Genomic DNA, 13794 nt, shown 5'->3' on the forward strand with positions numbered 1-13794 from the left:
TACAGATCATTATAGAGAGTTTGCATTTTAATTGAGGTACAATAGGAAACCATTAGAAGGATTTCAGCAGAAATCGTGTTTTAAGTTTTAAAAGATTACTCTGGCTTCTGAGAGAATGAATTTTAGAAAGCCAAATGGTGGAAGCAAGGATACCAATTAGGAGGCTATTGCAATGGGCTATGCTAGAAATGATAGTGGCCTGGATAAAAGTAATAGCTACAGAGGTAGAGAAGAGGGATCAGATTCAGGATGTATTTTGGAGAAATAATCCACAGGACTTAATGAGATGCCATTAGATAGTCAAGTAGAAATATCAAGTAGATTAATGGGTTACTTGGAGCTTAGCAGAGAGATAAAGGTTAAAAGGGAAAAAGGGAATAGGTTAAGAGGACTTAGGACAAGGTTACAGATAAGAAAAAAGGACCAGAAACATTAAGTCTAGGAAACCCAACAAAATCATAAATAATACAACAGCACAGGTATACGAAGAAAATTTGTGGGAGTACCTAACCCAACTAGGAAAGCTTTTTGGCTTTTGTGGAAGTGCAGTGTATGAGGTGAGTTTCAAAGGACATGGAGTAAGTATCTAGGCAATAGGAAAAAGGTTAAAGGCTTTGGTGAGAGATTGGATGGGGGCAGAGCATGAGGAATGGATGTGAAGCAGGTGCCATCAACTGAGAGCAAATACAGAAGACACAGGTATGTCAGGACAAGGAGATGGAGAAAGGAAGAGCCAGCACCAAACACAGTACCTGCAATGTAAGTTTTCAACCAGTGCTACAAGAATTAATGAGAAAGAGGCAAAAGTATGTTTCCTCATCCTTACTATCTCATAATCCCATGTAGTTTAATAAATCTAAGTACTAGCCAGGTATCTTCCCTCTTCCTTCTCCTAGCAAAGAAAAACATCAGGGCATGGACAGAAAAATTAGAGTAGAGTAGAAATTATACTTGACAGTGAGCAGTCTGAGGTTTATATCATTTCTTTTTCTTTTTTTTTGAGACAAGGTCTCGCTCTGTTGCCCCGACTAGAATGCAGTGGCATGCTCACTGCAGCCTTGACCTCCCAGGCTCAAGCAATCCTCCCACCTCAGCTTCCCAAGTAGTTGGGACTACAGGTGTGTGCCACCATGCCCAACTAATTTTGTAAATTTTTTTAATAGAGATAGGTCTCCCTATTTTGCCCAGGCTAGTCTTGAACTACCAGGCTCAAGCGATTCTCCCACCTCAGTCTCTTGAAGTGCTGAAATTATAGATATGAGCCACCATGCTCAGCTATTTATATAAGTTCAGATTAATTTTGTCCCAGCCACTCCTCTAGAAAACAAAATATGGTCAGCTCTCCATACCCATGGATTCTGCATCCACAGATTCCACCAACCATGGAATGAAAATATTATAAATAAATAAACAACAATATGAATAAAAAATAATACAAATTTTAAGATAGAGCAAATTATTTACGTAAATTATTTACATAACATTCACACTGTATTATAATTATAAGTAACCTAAGGTGATTTCAAGTATATAAGAGAAATACTGTACCGTTTTACATAAGGGACTTGGGCATCTATAGATTTTGGTATCCAATTCCCCATGGATACTGAGGAACTGTACACAGAATCTGCATTTTAGCTTTAAGGTCTATAAAATCCCTCTAGCATCCATCACCTCTGAGGATACAACAACGAAACAAAGACCTTAAGGCATGAATTACCATCCCTGGAACAGTGAGATTTCCTTCCAAATACCGTACCATGCCCACAGTAATTTGTGTATCTATTCATTTTATTATCTTTAATCCCAAAGATTCTATTATTAGCATGACCTTTCATTGCTAATTAATCTTTTCCATACACACAAAATTTCTCCCATGAAAGAAATCATTTCTTCAACTTTCTACAATAGGTATGAATTAATGTGGGGTGGGTGGGCAGTGACAGAATGAAAAAAATAAATCTAAGAGTATATTAAATTAGACAAATCATTACCTTTTTAAATGAAATAATCCATAATCATGCTCTGCAAGAAACATCATTGTTCTGACACACGTCAGTAAACAGTTGTAACTGCTCTCAGAGTTAGCCAGCGTAGCCAACAGACAGTCACAGATTGAGGCCATCAATTCTTTATTTGGTAGAGAGTTGGAGAGCTGCTCCAGTTCAGAAATAGAACCTTCAGAAGAGCTTGGTAAAATAAGTGCAATGTCCTGTGGGGAGCAAGGGGAAAAAAATCAATTTTTTAAATGATTATCACCATCACTTAGCACTTTTGAGAAATACATAGCAATTAATATTCAATAACTATCTCGTTAAAATATTGTTGCTACTGTTCCATCCCAAACATATACTTAAACACATTAAGAATAATGAAATTGCCGGGCGCAGTGGCTCAAGCCTGTAATCCCAGCACTTTGGGAGGCCAAAACGGGTGGATCACGAGGTCAGGAGATCGAGACCATCCTGGCTAACATGGTGAAACCCCGTCTCTACTAAAAAATACAAAAAACTAGCCGGGCGAGGTGGCAGGCGCCTGTAGTCCCAGCTACTCGGGAGGCTGAGGCAGGAGAAGGGCATGAACCCGGGAGGTGGAGCTTGCAGTGAGCTGAGATCCAGCCACTGCACTCCAGCCTGGGCCACAGAGCGAGACTCCATCTCAAAAAAAAAAAAAAAAGAATAATGAAATTACTTTTCCCTTTTAAAAAAGTTAATACGAGGATATACACCTAAAGGAATAAATATTTAAATATTTTGATTTACTTTTAAACGACATCTTTAAAAATTTTTTTTCTTTCGGTATTGCAGTAAATATAGTTTCTGTTTTCAAAAGGTTAAAGGTAAAAAGTATTTTGTACTAAAATAATTAACGTACTGTATTATTTATTCATTTGTATCTTTTTTGGTTTATAAAGAAACTTTTCAGAGAAATAAAGCTTTTTTTTTTTTTTTTGAGACGGAGTTTCACTCTTGTTGCCCAGGCTGGAGCGCAATAGCACAATCTCGGCTCACGGCAACCTCTGCCTCCAAGGTTCAGGCAATTCTCCTGCCTCAGCCTCCCGAGTAGCTGGGATTACAGGCATGCGGTGCCACACCCAGCTAATTTTGTATTTTTAGTAGAGACAGGGTTTCTCCATGTTGGTCAGGCTGGTCTCGAACTCCCGACCTCAGGTGATTCACCTGCCTCAGCCTCCCTAAGTGCTAGGATTACAGGCATGAGCTACCACACCTGGCCAGAAATAAAGTTTAGTATACATTAATACTGCAATTTAAGGCTCGGCACAGTGGTTCACACCTGTAATCCCTGTACTTTCGGAGGCCAAGGCAAGTGGATTACTTGAGGCAAGGAGTTCAAGACGAGCCTGGCCAACATGGTGAAACACCCTTCTCTACCAAAAATACAAAAATTAGCCAAGCATGGTGGTGTATGCATGCAATCCCAGCTACTGGGAAGCTGAGGCAAGAGAATCACTTGAACCCAGGAGACGGAGGTTGCATTGAGCCAAGATCGTGCCACTGCACTCCAGTCTGGGCAACAGAACCAGACTCCATCTCAAAAACAAGCAAACAAAAAAACAAAAAAAGCCCCCTACAATTTAAAATATCAGAAAGTTGGATGGATAGAGGAGATGAACATTTAACCACAGTCTTTCAATCAAATAGTTCCCTCTACTTTTTATATATATGTATATACTTCTAAATTCAAGTTTTCCAATGCTAAGCAAGTTTAGCTAATGATAACTCTAAAAACTCTCACTACTCTTTATAGAAGTAAACTGAATTTTTTTTTGAGATGAAGTCTCCCTCTATTGCCCAGGAGTGCAGTGGCGCAATCTTGGCTCATTGTAACCTCCGCCTCCTGGGTTCAAGCTGGGACTACAGATGCGCGCCACCACGCCCAGCTAGTTTTTTTGTAGTAGAGATGGGGTTTCACCATATTGGCCAGGCTGGTCTCAAACTCCTGACCTTGTGATCCACCCACCTCGGCCTCCCAAAGTGCTGGGATTACAGGCGTGAGCCACCACGCCCAGCCAAAAGTAAACTGAATTTTACAAGAGCATTTTGGATTATGTTTTATCATCTTTAATTACTTCAACATACTGCAAACTCATATTCAACTTGGCTTAAAACTATAAAACAAGGCTTGAATCAGAAGGAAAACATGGCAAAGTGAGGCCATCAATGAGATTCGTGTGACCAAGGCAGCTAGGATGCCATAGCACTGTTCAATGTAGTCATGCAACCCAAAGTGGATTACATAAGAAATACCAATCAAGTGGACACTTTGAGGTACAAGCACTTAGAATACCCTTTCTACCAGGTCCCCTTCTTTGTGAAAACAAGTCACACACACGCACACAAAAAAGTTCTTTCTTGACCTGGGTCTTAAAGGTAACCAAACTGAGAATCTGTTAAGGTAGAAAAATAGTCTTCCAACGTGGGACTCTATTCTGCCTGAAATAAAAAATCACATTTGATGACCACTTAGCAAGAGCATTCTGACAAGCTAAAACGGTATTAGGCATAGAAATCTCCAAAGATCTCAATCATAATGGGCTTTAAAAGTTAAAACAGGCCAGGCGCAGTGGCTCAAGCCTGTAATCCCAGCACTCTGGGAGGCCAAGACGGGCAGATCACGAGATCAGGAGATCGAGACCATCCTGGCTAACACGGTGAAACCTCGTCTCTACTAAAAAAAAAAAAAAATACAAAAAACTAGCTGGGCGTGGTGGCGGGCGCCTGTATTCCATCTACTTGGGAGGCTGAGGCAGGAGAATGGTGTAAACCCGGGAGGCGGAGCTTGCAGTGAGCCGAGATCGCCACTGCACTCCCTGGGCGACAGAGCGAGACTCCGTCTCAAAAAAAAAAAAAAAAAAGTTAAAACAATTCTCATTAACCCATGAAACTATAAACTGGAAGTCAATAATATAGACAACAGGGAAAAAATAGTACTACTGTTAGCCAACATCTATAAGCAAAGTAGTCTGAAACACACTAAAAGTGTAGTAGCCTTCAAATGTTGCCCTAACAAGAGAACACATTAATTCAATCAAGCTATGAAATTTAAGAATGACTTGGCGTAGCCAGGCATGGTGGCTCTCGTCTGTAATCCCAGCACTTTGGGAGGCTGAGGCAGATGGATCACCTGAGATCAGGAGTTCAAGACCAGCCCGACAAACATGGTGAAACCCTGTCTCTACTAAAAATACAAAAATTAGCCAGGCATGGTGGTATGTGCCTGTAATCCCAGCTACTCGGGAGGCTGAGGCAGGAGAATCACTTGAACCTGGAGGGGCAGAGGCTGCAGTGAGCTGAGATCGCACCATTGCACTCCAGCCTGGGCGACAGAATGAGACTCCATCTCAAAAAAAAGAATGACCTGTGTAATGTAATTGGAAGGAAAATGAATTAGACCCTAAAAAATACCGAAACAGTGGCACATAAAGCAATTACCCAAGGTTATGATCTTACAAAGGAAAGAAAAAAGCTCTTCAGAGAAACCCATGAACAATAGCAGGAATAATAAAACATAGGTGAGAGCTGTTCATTCACGGCCAAAATTTACACAAGATGCTTAAATACACACACACACACAGAAACTTTATAAAATAACTATAAATACCTGATCACAGAGAGACTGCAAAATGGATGTGACATATTCAACACACTGTTGGCGAATAACACTGTCTCCAGGAGACCGCACCAAAGCTAAAAGATCCTGGAATATCTCTGCGTATCTTTCATCACCTTTAATAGTTCCATTAATTAGATGCAAAATAGCTAATTTACAAGCTTTGTTTGAAGCCAGAGCATCAAGAAGAGCAAGCAACCTGGTGGTTTGGCTAGTATACTGTTTTTCTTTATCTTCTGAAGTGCTGAAATAAAATCAATACATTTAGTAAACAAAGTTCTTGATCTTAAGGCATTGTTTAACTAATATTTATTTCTCAATACACATCAACTTACACAAATTTTGCATAAAACATTTAATTCCTTGGGTATAATGACAAATTCTCTGGAATTTTACAATGACTGCAAAAATTTTATAAATTCAGGTTTCCAATAATATATTTTCTTAAATCAGAATACTTCTTTAGGATTTACCATTTGAAAACCCCAAATCAAGACCTTCAAGATATGGTCCACATGAAATGATGAAATAAAGCTTTCTCATTTTAAAAGTCTGTTAACTATTCATATATACATATGTGTGCATATTTAGGAATATGTGTATATTTACATGTATATATGTTATCTGGGCATTACAAACCCTAGTTTCCAAATTGTAAGGGAAAAAATACATGTGTCAAAAATAACTTGAGGAAAAAATTTTTAATGCAAAATGAAAATACCTTTGCAAGTCTTCTACAATCAAATCCAACACAGTTCTCATAATCAGAAGTGCAGTTGGTGAGGCAAGGTCACACAATTGAACACAAATACGCCGTAACATATGTTGAATGGGCTGGCAGGTTGTGCCAGAGAAAGAGCGAACTATTTCTTGGAGCAACTTTGCTTGAACATGAAGGTGCATGCTCCACAATTTTCGGGTGTTGAGTGCCACTGATATATCATGTGGCTCAATAACCTGTTAAAAAAGTATAATGTGTGTGTACGTAGATTTTTTAATATTTATTTATAGTCACAAAAACTGTTCAGGAAGAAATGTTATGAAAAGAACATTTTTACTGCATGCTTAAAACATTTAATCTTCTATTATACAGTTAAACATTTGCTTGAATTCAATGAGTCTAAAAAATCTTATTGTTCTCAGGTTAGCAGTTAGTTGAGTAGAGTCCATTGGTGAAGCAACCTAGTTATTGGCAAATTCTAACACATGGTAAGGAGGGGGAAAAGGATGTAAAATAACAGAAATATGTAAGTACAAACATACATAACAGCATAATAAAACTCACTTTAACAAAAATTTATTTAAAATGTTACCCCCATATTTCCTCAATGACCAACTTGTTGCAGTTTTATCTCCCCCTCATCCGGTTATTTTATGTCTTTTTGGGAGGAAGGGAGATGAGGGTTTTTGTTTTTTAACAAAATCACTGGCTTTTTAAAAAGTGTTACTGCAGTCATTTATAAGATGCATGTTATATGGAAGTGATACCTGAGTTGTTTGCATGGGCAATGGAAGAGGCAGCAGCTCTGAAAGGAGTATGAGTCCAGAAAAAAATCCTTCAGGAACCTTCAAGATTGAAGAAAGAACTTCTTTTAACATTAAAGACCAAGTATTATTGGCCAGAGTCTCTTCTGAGATTGTGAGTTTTTCATTAACTCCTTGTGTAAAAGTCAGTAAAATATCAATGATATCATTCTGAATTTTCTGTTCATCACTATCCAAACGACCTGAGAGGGGGATAGAGCACAGGAGCATATGTAAAGTAACAAGCGCTGAAGGAACACGCATGTCCTTAAACTCAAAGGATCCACCTCTCAGGAGTTCTGTTAACATAGTTTTAAGAAGAGTGAGTGTGCAGCGAGCCATTGAAATAGTAGTAACTCTGTGAAGGGTAGTCCCCATGTTGACATGGAGCCTCCAAGGCTGAGTCAGAATACTGTTCAATTTTTGCAGAACTCGAATAAACGTGTCCATTCCTTCAGCAGAAAAAAGCTGAATAACGGCAAGATTCCATTTCAGATCTTTCTGTTGACCTTTATATAGGATAAGGAAAAGAAACAAAACTAATTACATATATGTTAATAACTGATTAAGAATTATTATTAAACTAAATATTTAATATTTATGATAAATGATTTTTATTACATTTATAATAAATGATTATTATGATAAATATTTACTTATATTTAATTAAAATGATATTTATCTGATGTTTAATAATTATTAAACTAAATATTTAATAAATGATATTTATTCTAGGCTTAAGAATCATAGTTTTTAAAATACAGTAGCCACATTACCTTCAACAGGAGGTGGTGGGCATGCAACATTACAGAGAACACGTAAGGCAGTGGTAAGGCCAACTCCTTCTGGGGTCATCAAGTTATCAATATTCTTTAAAAATAAAAATGAACAGAATATTACATTTCTTAGTACCCATGAGATCAACAGAAAATTCCAGACAAGGAATTACTTAAAAATATGAGCTTCAAGTTAAGAACATACAATATTTTATATTTATTAAGTAAATTTAAAACATGAATAAGGCCCTAGAGTTAAATTAATTTATCAAGATTATTTGATCTCTGGCACATGTTGTACTATATGCAATATTATGTAAATAAAAAGAACTGTAATGCACAAGTTCATTGAAAAGAACCAACTAGAACAAAGATAACATAAAAAAATGTATGAAACTCCCTGTATTAAGAGTTTACAATGGCTACTTTCTATATACTCTTTTCATACATCTTCTCTGCCAAAAATGAAGCAATAACTATATTTAAAAAGTCCTGTGGAGGCTGAGTGCAGTGGCTCACACCTGTAATCCCAGCACTCTGAGAGGTTGAGATGGAAGGATTGCTTGAGCCCAGGAGTTCGAGACCAGCCTGGGCAACACAGTGACACCCTGCCTCTACAAAATATTAAAAAATCATCCAGGGGTAGTGGTGCATGCCTATTGTCCCAGCTACTCAGGAGGCTGAGGTGGAAGGGATCACTTTAGCCTGGAAGGTCAAGAGTAGAGTAAACAGTGATCATGCCATTGCACTCCAGCCTGGGCAACAGAGTGAAACCTTGTCTCTAAAAAAATAAAAACAAAAAGCCCTGTGAGTACTCAACTTCCTTCAAAAGTGAGGAAGCAGCAGGGAATGTTTTTGGCCTACATGGCATGCATTTTTTTAAATGCAGATACCAGGGGAGTCTAATATACTGTAGCCAGGTGGGGCACAGGTTAAAGGAAAAACAAATACAATTGCCTATGTCCTTAGCACCTGCCTATGCTATGTTTCTAGGTAACAAATAGTTAGGTTTCAGTTTTCTTAGCTTTCACAGAACAGTATTATCAATCGTTTAAAAACTTGGGGCTGGGTGTGGTGGCTCATGCCACCAGCACTTTGGGAGGCTGAGACGGGTGGATCACCTGAGGTTGGGAGTTTGAGAATAGCCTGGCCAACATGGTGAAACCTCGTCTCTACTAAAAATACAAAAATTAGCCAGGCGTGGTAGCACGCGCCTGTAATCCCAGCTACTCGGGAGGCTGAGGCAGGAGAATTGCTTGAAGCTGAAAGGTGGAAGCTACAGTGAGCCGAGATTGAGCCACTGCACTCCAGCCTGGGTGACAGAGCAAGACATCATCTCAAAAACAAAAACAAAAATAAAAACAAACAAACAAACAAAAAACCTTGGAAGAAATAACATTCAAAAAACATTACTATCTCTTAGCTCATGGTAGAGTCTAGACCAAAAAAAAAAAAAAAAGGTTACTATCTCAATTTAGCTTTTCTTTTATTCTAATCCTTTTCCTTATAATTCCACAAATTACATAAAGCAGCAGGAAGACATAGAGTGAAGTTTCAGTCTTGCATCAACTTTTTATAGTCCATGTTGGGATGAGAGCCACTTATGATAATCATAATTAATGGGATGAAGGTTTACATAAAAATCAACTTTTTTTTTTTTTTTTTTTTTTTTTTTTGAGACAGAGTCTCGCTCTGTCACCCAGGCTGGAGTGCAGTGGCCGGATCTCAGCTCACTACAAGCTCTGCCTCCCAGGTTTACGCCATTCTCCTGCCTCAGCCTCCCAAATAGCTGGGACTACAGGCGCCCGCCACCTCGCCCGGCTAGTTTTTTGTATTTTTAGTAGAGACGGGGTTTCACCGTGTTAGCCAGGCTGGTCTCGATCTCCTGACCTCGTGATCCGCCCGTCTCGGCCTCCCAAAGTGCTGGGATTACAGGCTTGAGCCACCGTGCCCGGCCATAAAAATCAACTCTTAACTGCAGCATGTAATTCACATTTCTACATCTAAATTTCTTACTGATTAAACAGTTTTACTCAAACCATCGCCATTTATTGAACATCTTGTTAATATTCACTCAACCATGCACAAGTACCCAGAATACCTGACCATCTAAATTTACAGGATATTAATTGTACTTCTCCTGAATAAAAGAAAATGTATTGAAAAGTTCTAGATGTCATTTGAGGTTCAGATTAAGAACACGGAAGAATATGACGGCACCACAGGAAGTAAAAGTACTCTTAGGAGAGTTGGAGTACAAGAAGACAAAGACAGAGAAATCAGTAAAGAAAAATCTGAAGCAGATAAACCCCAACAACACTTTGCTGTGGGTCCCAACAGCAACAAATTAAATATACGAAAATTATTTTAATAATATACACTGCAATTCCAAAACCAAGATGGCTTACATACTCTCTCTCTCATACACACACACGCAAACACACATGTATATGCATGCATGTGCACACACATGCACAGATTTCACCTGCTAAATGAGAGAATTCAAGATCCGTTCTGCTCTTCTAACTTGAAACGTTTTATGCATATATGAGTGCTTTTAACTTTCCTTGCTATGCTACACAATGATTCGACTAAGGAACAGAGATGAAAATTTTGAATGTAAAATTTTAAAACTGCATTATGAGTTTTATGAATTTTAACTGTTATGAATTATCTCAACTGCAGATTTAACTATCCCAAATTAACAAAGAGAACCAGCCTCCACTGCAATTATCTGGAATGGGCCCTATCAATTTTTACGTAAATATTTTGAGTGAAATTCTTTTTCAGAAATAACGTTTAGCTGCAACAGTTATATGTTACGTGACTACAGCATTTAAAACACTTATAAATGTCATCAAGATTGTAGGTGATACTATTTCCATTTCAGAGGGAAAAAATAGGACAGAATCCAGTAGTGAAAAGTAGTACAGTACACAGGGTTATGTGCACGTGTATTCACATATGCATATAATCACACATCCATCTATATGCATATACCAATCTGTACCTACAAAGTCTAATAAATCAGTCAAGGACACTTAACAATGTCTACATTATCTACACAAGTGATTCAATGCAGTATCACCATATACTACCACACAGTTTCAAAAAGTCAAAGCACTTTTAAGTTTTACACTTACCTGCTTAACATACTCAATTAAGTTTGGGATGCAGTTAATTTCAAATCTAAGGTTTTTCAGAGGTTCAAGCCACTTGCCAAGTTCTTAAAAAGAAAAATAATAATTTATAATATTTAAAAATAGAAGGCTTTATAACAAAGAAAGTAAGTATTTCTTCCAAAGAAAAACATTATTAGGTCCATGTTGATTTCAATCATCTAAATTTCATACAGGGATGGACTTGTACTTAATTCTTTTTCTTTTCTTTTTTTTTTTTTTTTTTTTTTTGAGACAGAGTTTCGCTCTTGTTGCCCAGGCTGGAGTGCAGTGGCGCAATCTGGGCTCACTGCAACCTCTGCCTTCTGGTTGCAAGCAATTTTCCTGCCTCAGCCTCCCGAGTATCTGGGATTACAGGCACCTGCCACCATACCGGGCTAATTTTTGTATTTTTAGCAGAGATGGGTTTCATTCACCATGTTGGCCAGGCTAGTCTCGAACTTCTGACCTCATGATCCGCCCGCCTTGGCCTCCCAAAGTGCTGGGATTACAACTTGTATCTAATTCTTTAGACAAGTTTTTCATTCTGTTGCCCAGGCTGAAGTGCAGCAGTGTGATCATGGCTCACTGCAGTCTCACCCTCCTGGACTCAATCAATCCTCCTGCCTTAACCTCCAAAGTAGCTAGGACTACAGGTGTGCATCACCACACCTGGCTAATTTTTGTACTTTTTGTAGAGATGGGGTTTCACCATGTTGCCCAGACTGGTCTCAAACTCCTGGGTTCAAGTGATCCACCTACCTCAGCCTCCCAAACTGTTGGAATTACAAGCATGAGCCACCGCGCCCGGCTTAAACAATTTAGTTTTAAAATGAAAGAAGTGCCTACTCTTAGTTATCTGATTTCTGCAAATTTAGATGTTTAAATGCTTAGTCTATATAATTAAAATTAATTTTTACAATTTACAACATTAAAAAATTACAAAATAGGGTCGGGCATGGTGGCTCACGCCTATAATCCCAGCACTTTGGGAGGCTGAGGCAGGTGGATCACAGGATCAAGAGATTGAGATCATTCTGGCCAGCATGGTGAAACCCCATCCCTACTTTAGTCCCTACTAAAAATACAAAAATTAGCTGGGCGTGGCGGCACGCACCTGTGGTCCCAGATACTAGGGACGCTGAGGCAGGAGAATCGCTTGAACCTGGGAGGAGGAAGTTGCAGTGAGCCGAGATCACGCCACTGCACTCCAGCCTGGTGACAGAGCGAGACTCTGTCTCAAAAAAATGTATATATATACAAAATAGACTGCTTATAAATTAATGTAACATAGTGTTTATTCACCTATCTTTGCCACTGCCTCTCACACCCACCCAAAAAAAGTATAAACAAAATTTATTAATTTCTAAAGGAATCAAACCCAAGGGGAGATATTTTGCTGAGTGCCTTTTCCTCTAAGAGGAAGTTTTAATTTTGTCAACTTCCAAATTTGCCCTTATAAAATTACTATCACCCCAAAAGAATGACAGCAAACTTTGTTTATAAACACAAATAAAATCTACCATTTACTGCAAACAAACTCAAAACTCTCCCAGAAGCTATGCCATAACTCCTATATTCTATCACCAAAAATGTTTCTAGAAAAGCACTCTAATGTAAAAAGTGAAATACCAGTTCCAGATGCCATATAGGAAATAGAAAATAGTAGCCAGGTCTTTCCTTGGTTCTACACTCCTCCACAAGAATTACAGCTGTACACAATTTTCCCCATGCATTTTAAAATTAACTCTTTCTCATATATAGAATATATTGCTCAAAGATACAAGAAATAATAATAAAACAAATACCAGAATACCCAACACCCTGAAAAAGTACTAAAGCACTAATAATACCTTTGAAGACACTGTGTGCCCGTGCCCTCCTTTTATAAATGCATTCTTCAAGGAAAAAAGCTATTCCCAGAATGGGAAGTTGAATTTACTATCCAACTTTTACTGGAGATATCACAAGTAAAATTTAGGATTAAAAAGAAAAGAAGAGGCCACATGCTATTTTAAACCTTTTTTACAGTATTTACTCAATGTTATCAAATTTTCTACTTGATAAGGTCAGAAAATGAGGAACCAAAATAAAATAATTTAAAACTTATAATTAGGTATATTAAACTTTTCAAGGCTGCCCACATAAGGTTTCCCATAAATGTCATTCAATATACATTTATATACTTAAAAAAATAATAGTCATATTTACTATTCTTTACTTCTGAGGATAGCACAAATGTGTTACTCCACAATTAGATTTCTAAGTTGCAGTTTGTGTTTTATGTAGAAATATATACACAGCAAAACACACAGAGGAAAACTATACCCAAAAACTGAACTTGAGTCTTTTTTTTTTTTGGAGATGGAGTCTTGCTCTGTTGCCCAGGCTGGAGTGCAGTGGTGTGATCTCAGTTCACTGCAACCTCCGCCTCCCGGGTTCAAGCAATTCTCTTGCCTCAGCCTCCCGAGTAGCTGGAACCACAGGCGTGTGCCACCACGCCCAGCTAATTTTTGTATTCTTAGTAGAGATGGGGTTTCACCATGTTGGCCACGCTGGTCTTGAACTCCTGACCTCAGGTGATCCACCTGCCTTGGCCTCCCAAAGTCCTGGGATTACAGGCATGAGCCACCGTACCTGGCCTTGAGTTTGTCTTTAAACTACCTCTTCCATTTTGATAAGAAATTTCAACAAACTACCAATTT

At 38.3% G+C, this 13794-nt stretch overlaps 1 protein-coding gene across 3 annotated transcripts in view; it reads right to left on the reverse strand.

Annotated features, from left to right (window-relative positions):
- The window catches only part of VIRMA (vir like m6A methyltransferase associated), a 64802-nt gene that overhangs the window by 14993 nt on the left and 36015 nt on the right, over nucleotides 1–13794 (reverse strand). For all 3 annotated transcript variants that reach the window (XM_005563715.4, XM_045398509.2, XM_073999094.1), the window contains 6 exons: nucleotides 11075–11157; nucleotides 7932–8025; nucleotides 7120–7664; nucleotides 6353–6588; nucleotides 5623–5875; nucleotides 1995–2212 (listed from right to left, as the gene is read on the reverse strand). In XM_005563715.4, coding sequence (XP_005563772.2) covers nucleotides 1995–2212; nucleotides 5623–5875; nucleotides 6353–6588; nucleotides 7120–7664; nucleotides 7932–8025; nucleotides 11075–11157 — 1429 coding nt within the window. The remainder of the gene's footprint in view (nucleotides 1–1994; nucleotides 2213–5622; nucleotides 5876–6352; nucleotides 6589–7119; nucleotides 7665–7931; nucleotides 8026–11074; nucleotides 11158–13794) is intronic.

The sequence above is a fragment of the Macaca fascicularis genome, chromosome 8, assembly GCF_037993035.2.
Source record: "Macaca fascicularis isolate 582-1 chromosome 8, T2T-MFA8v1.1".
Lineage (NCBI taxonomy): Eukaryota > Metazoa > Chordata > Mammalia > Primates > Cercopithecidae > Macaca > Macaca fascicularis.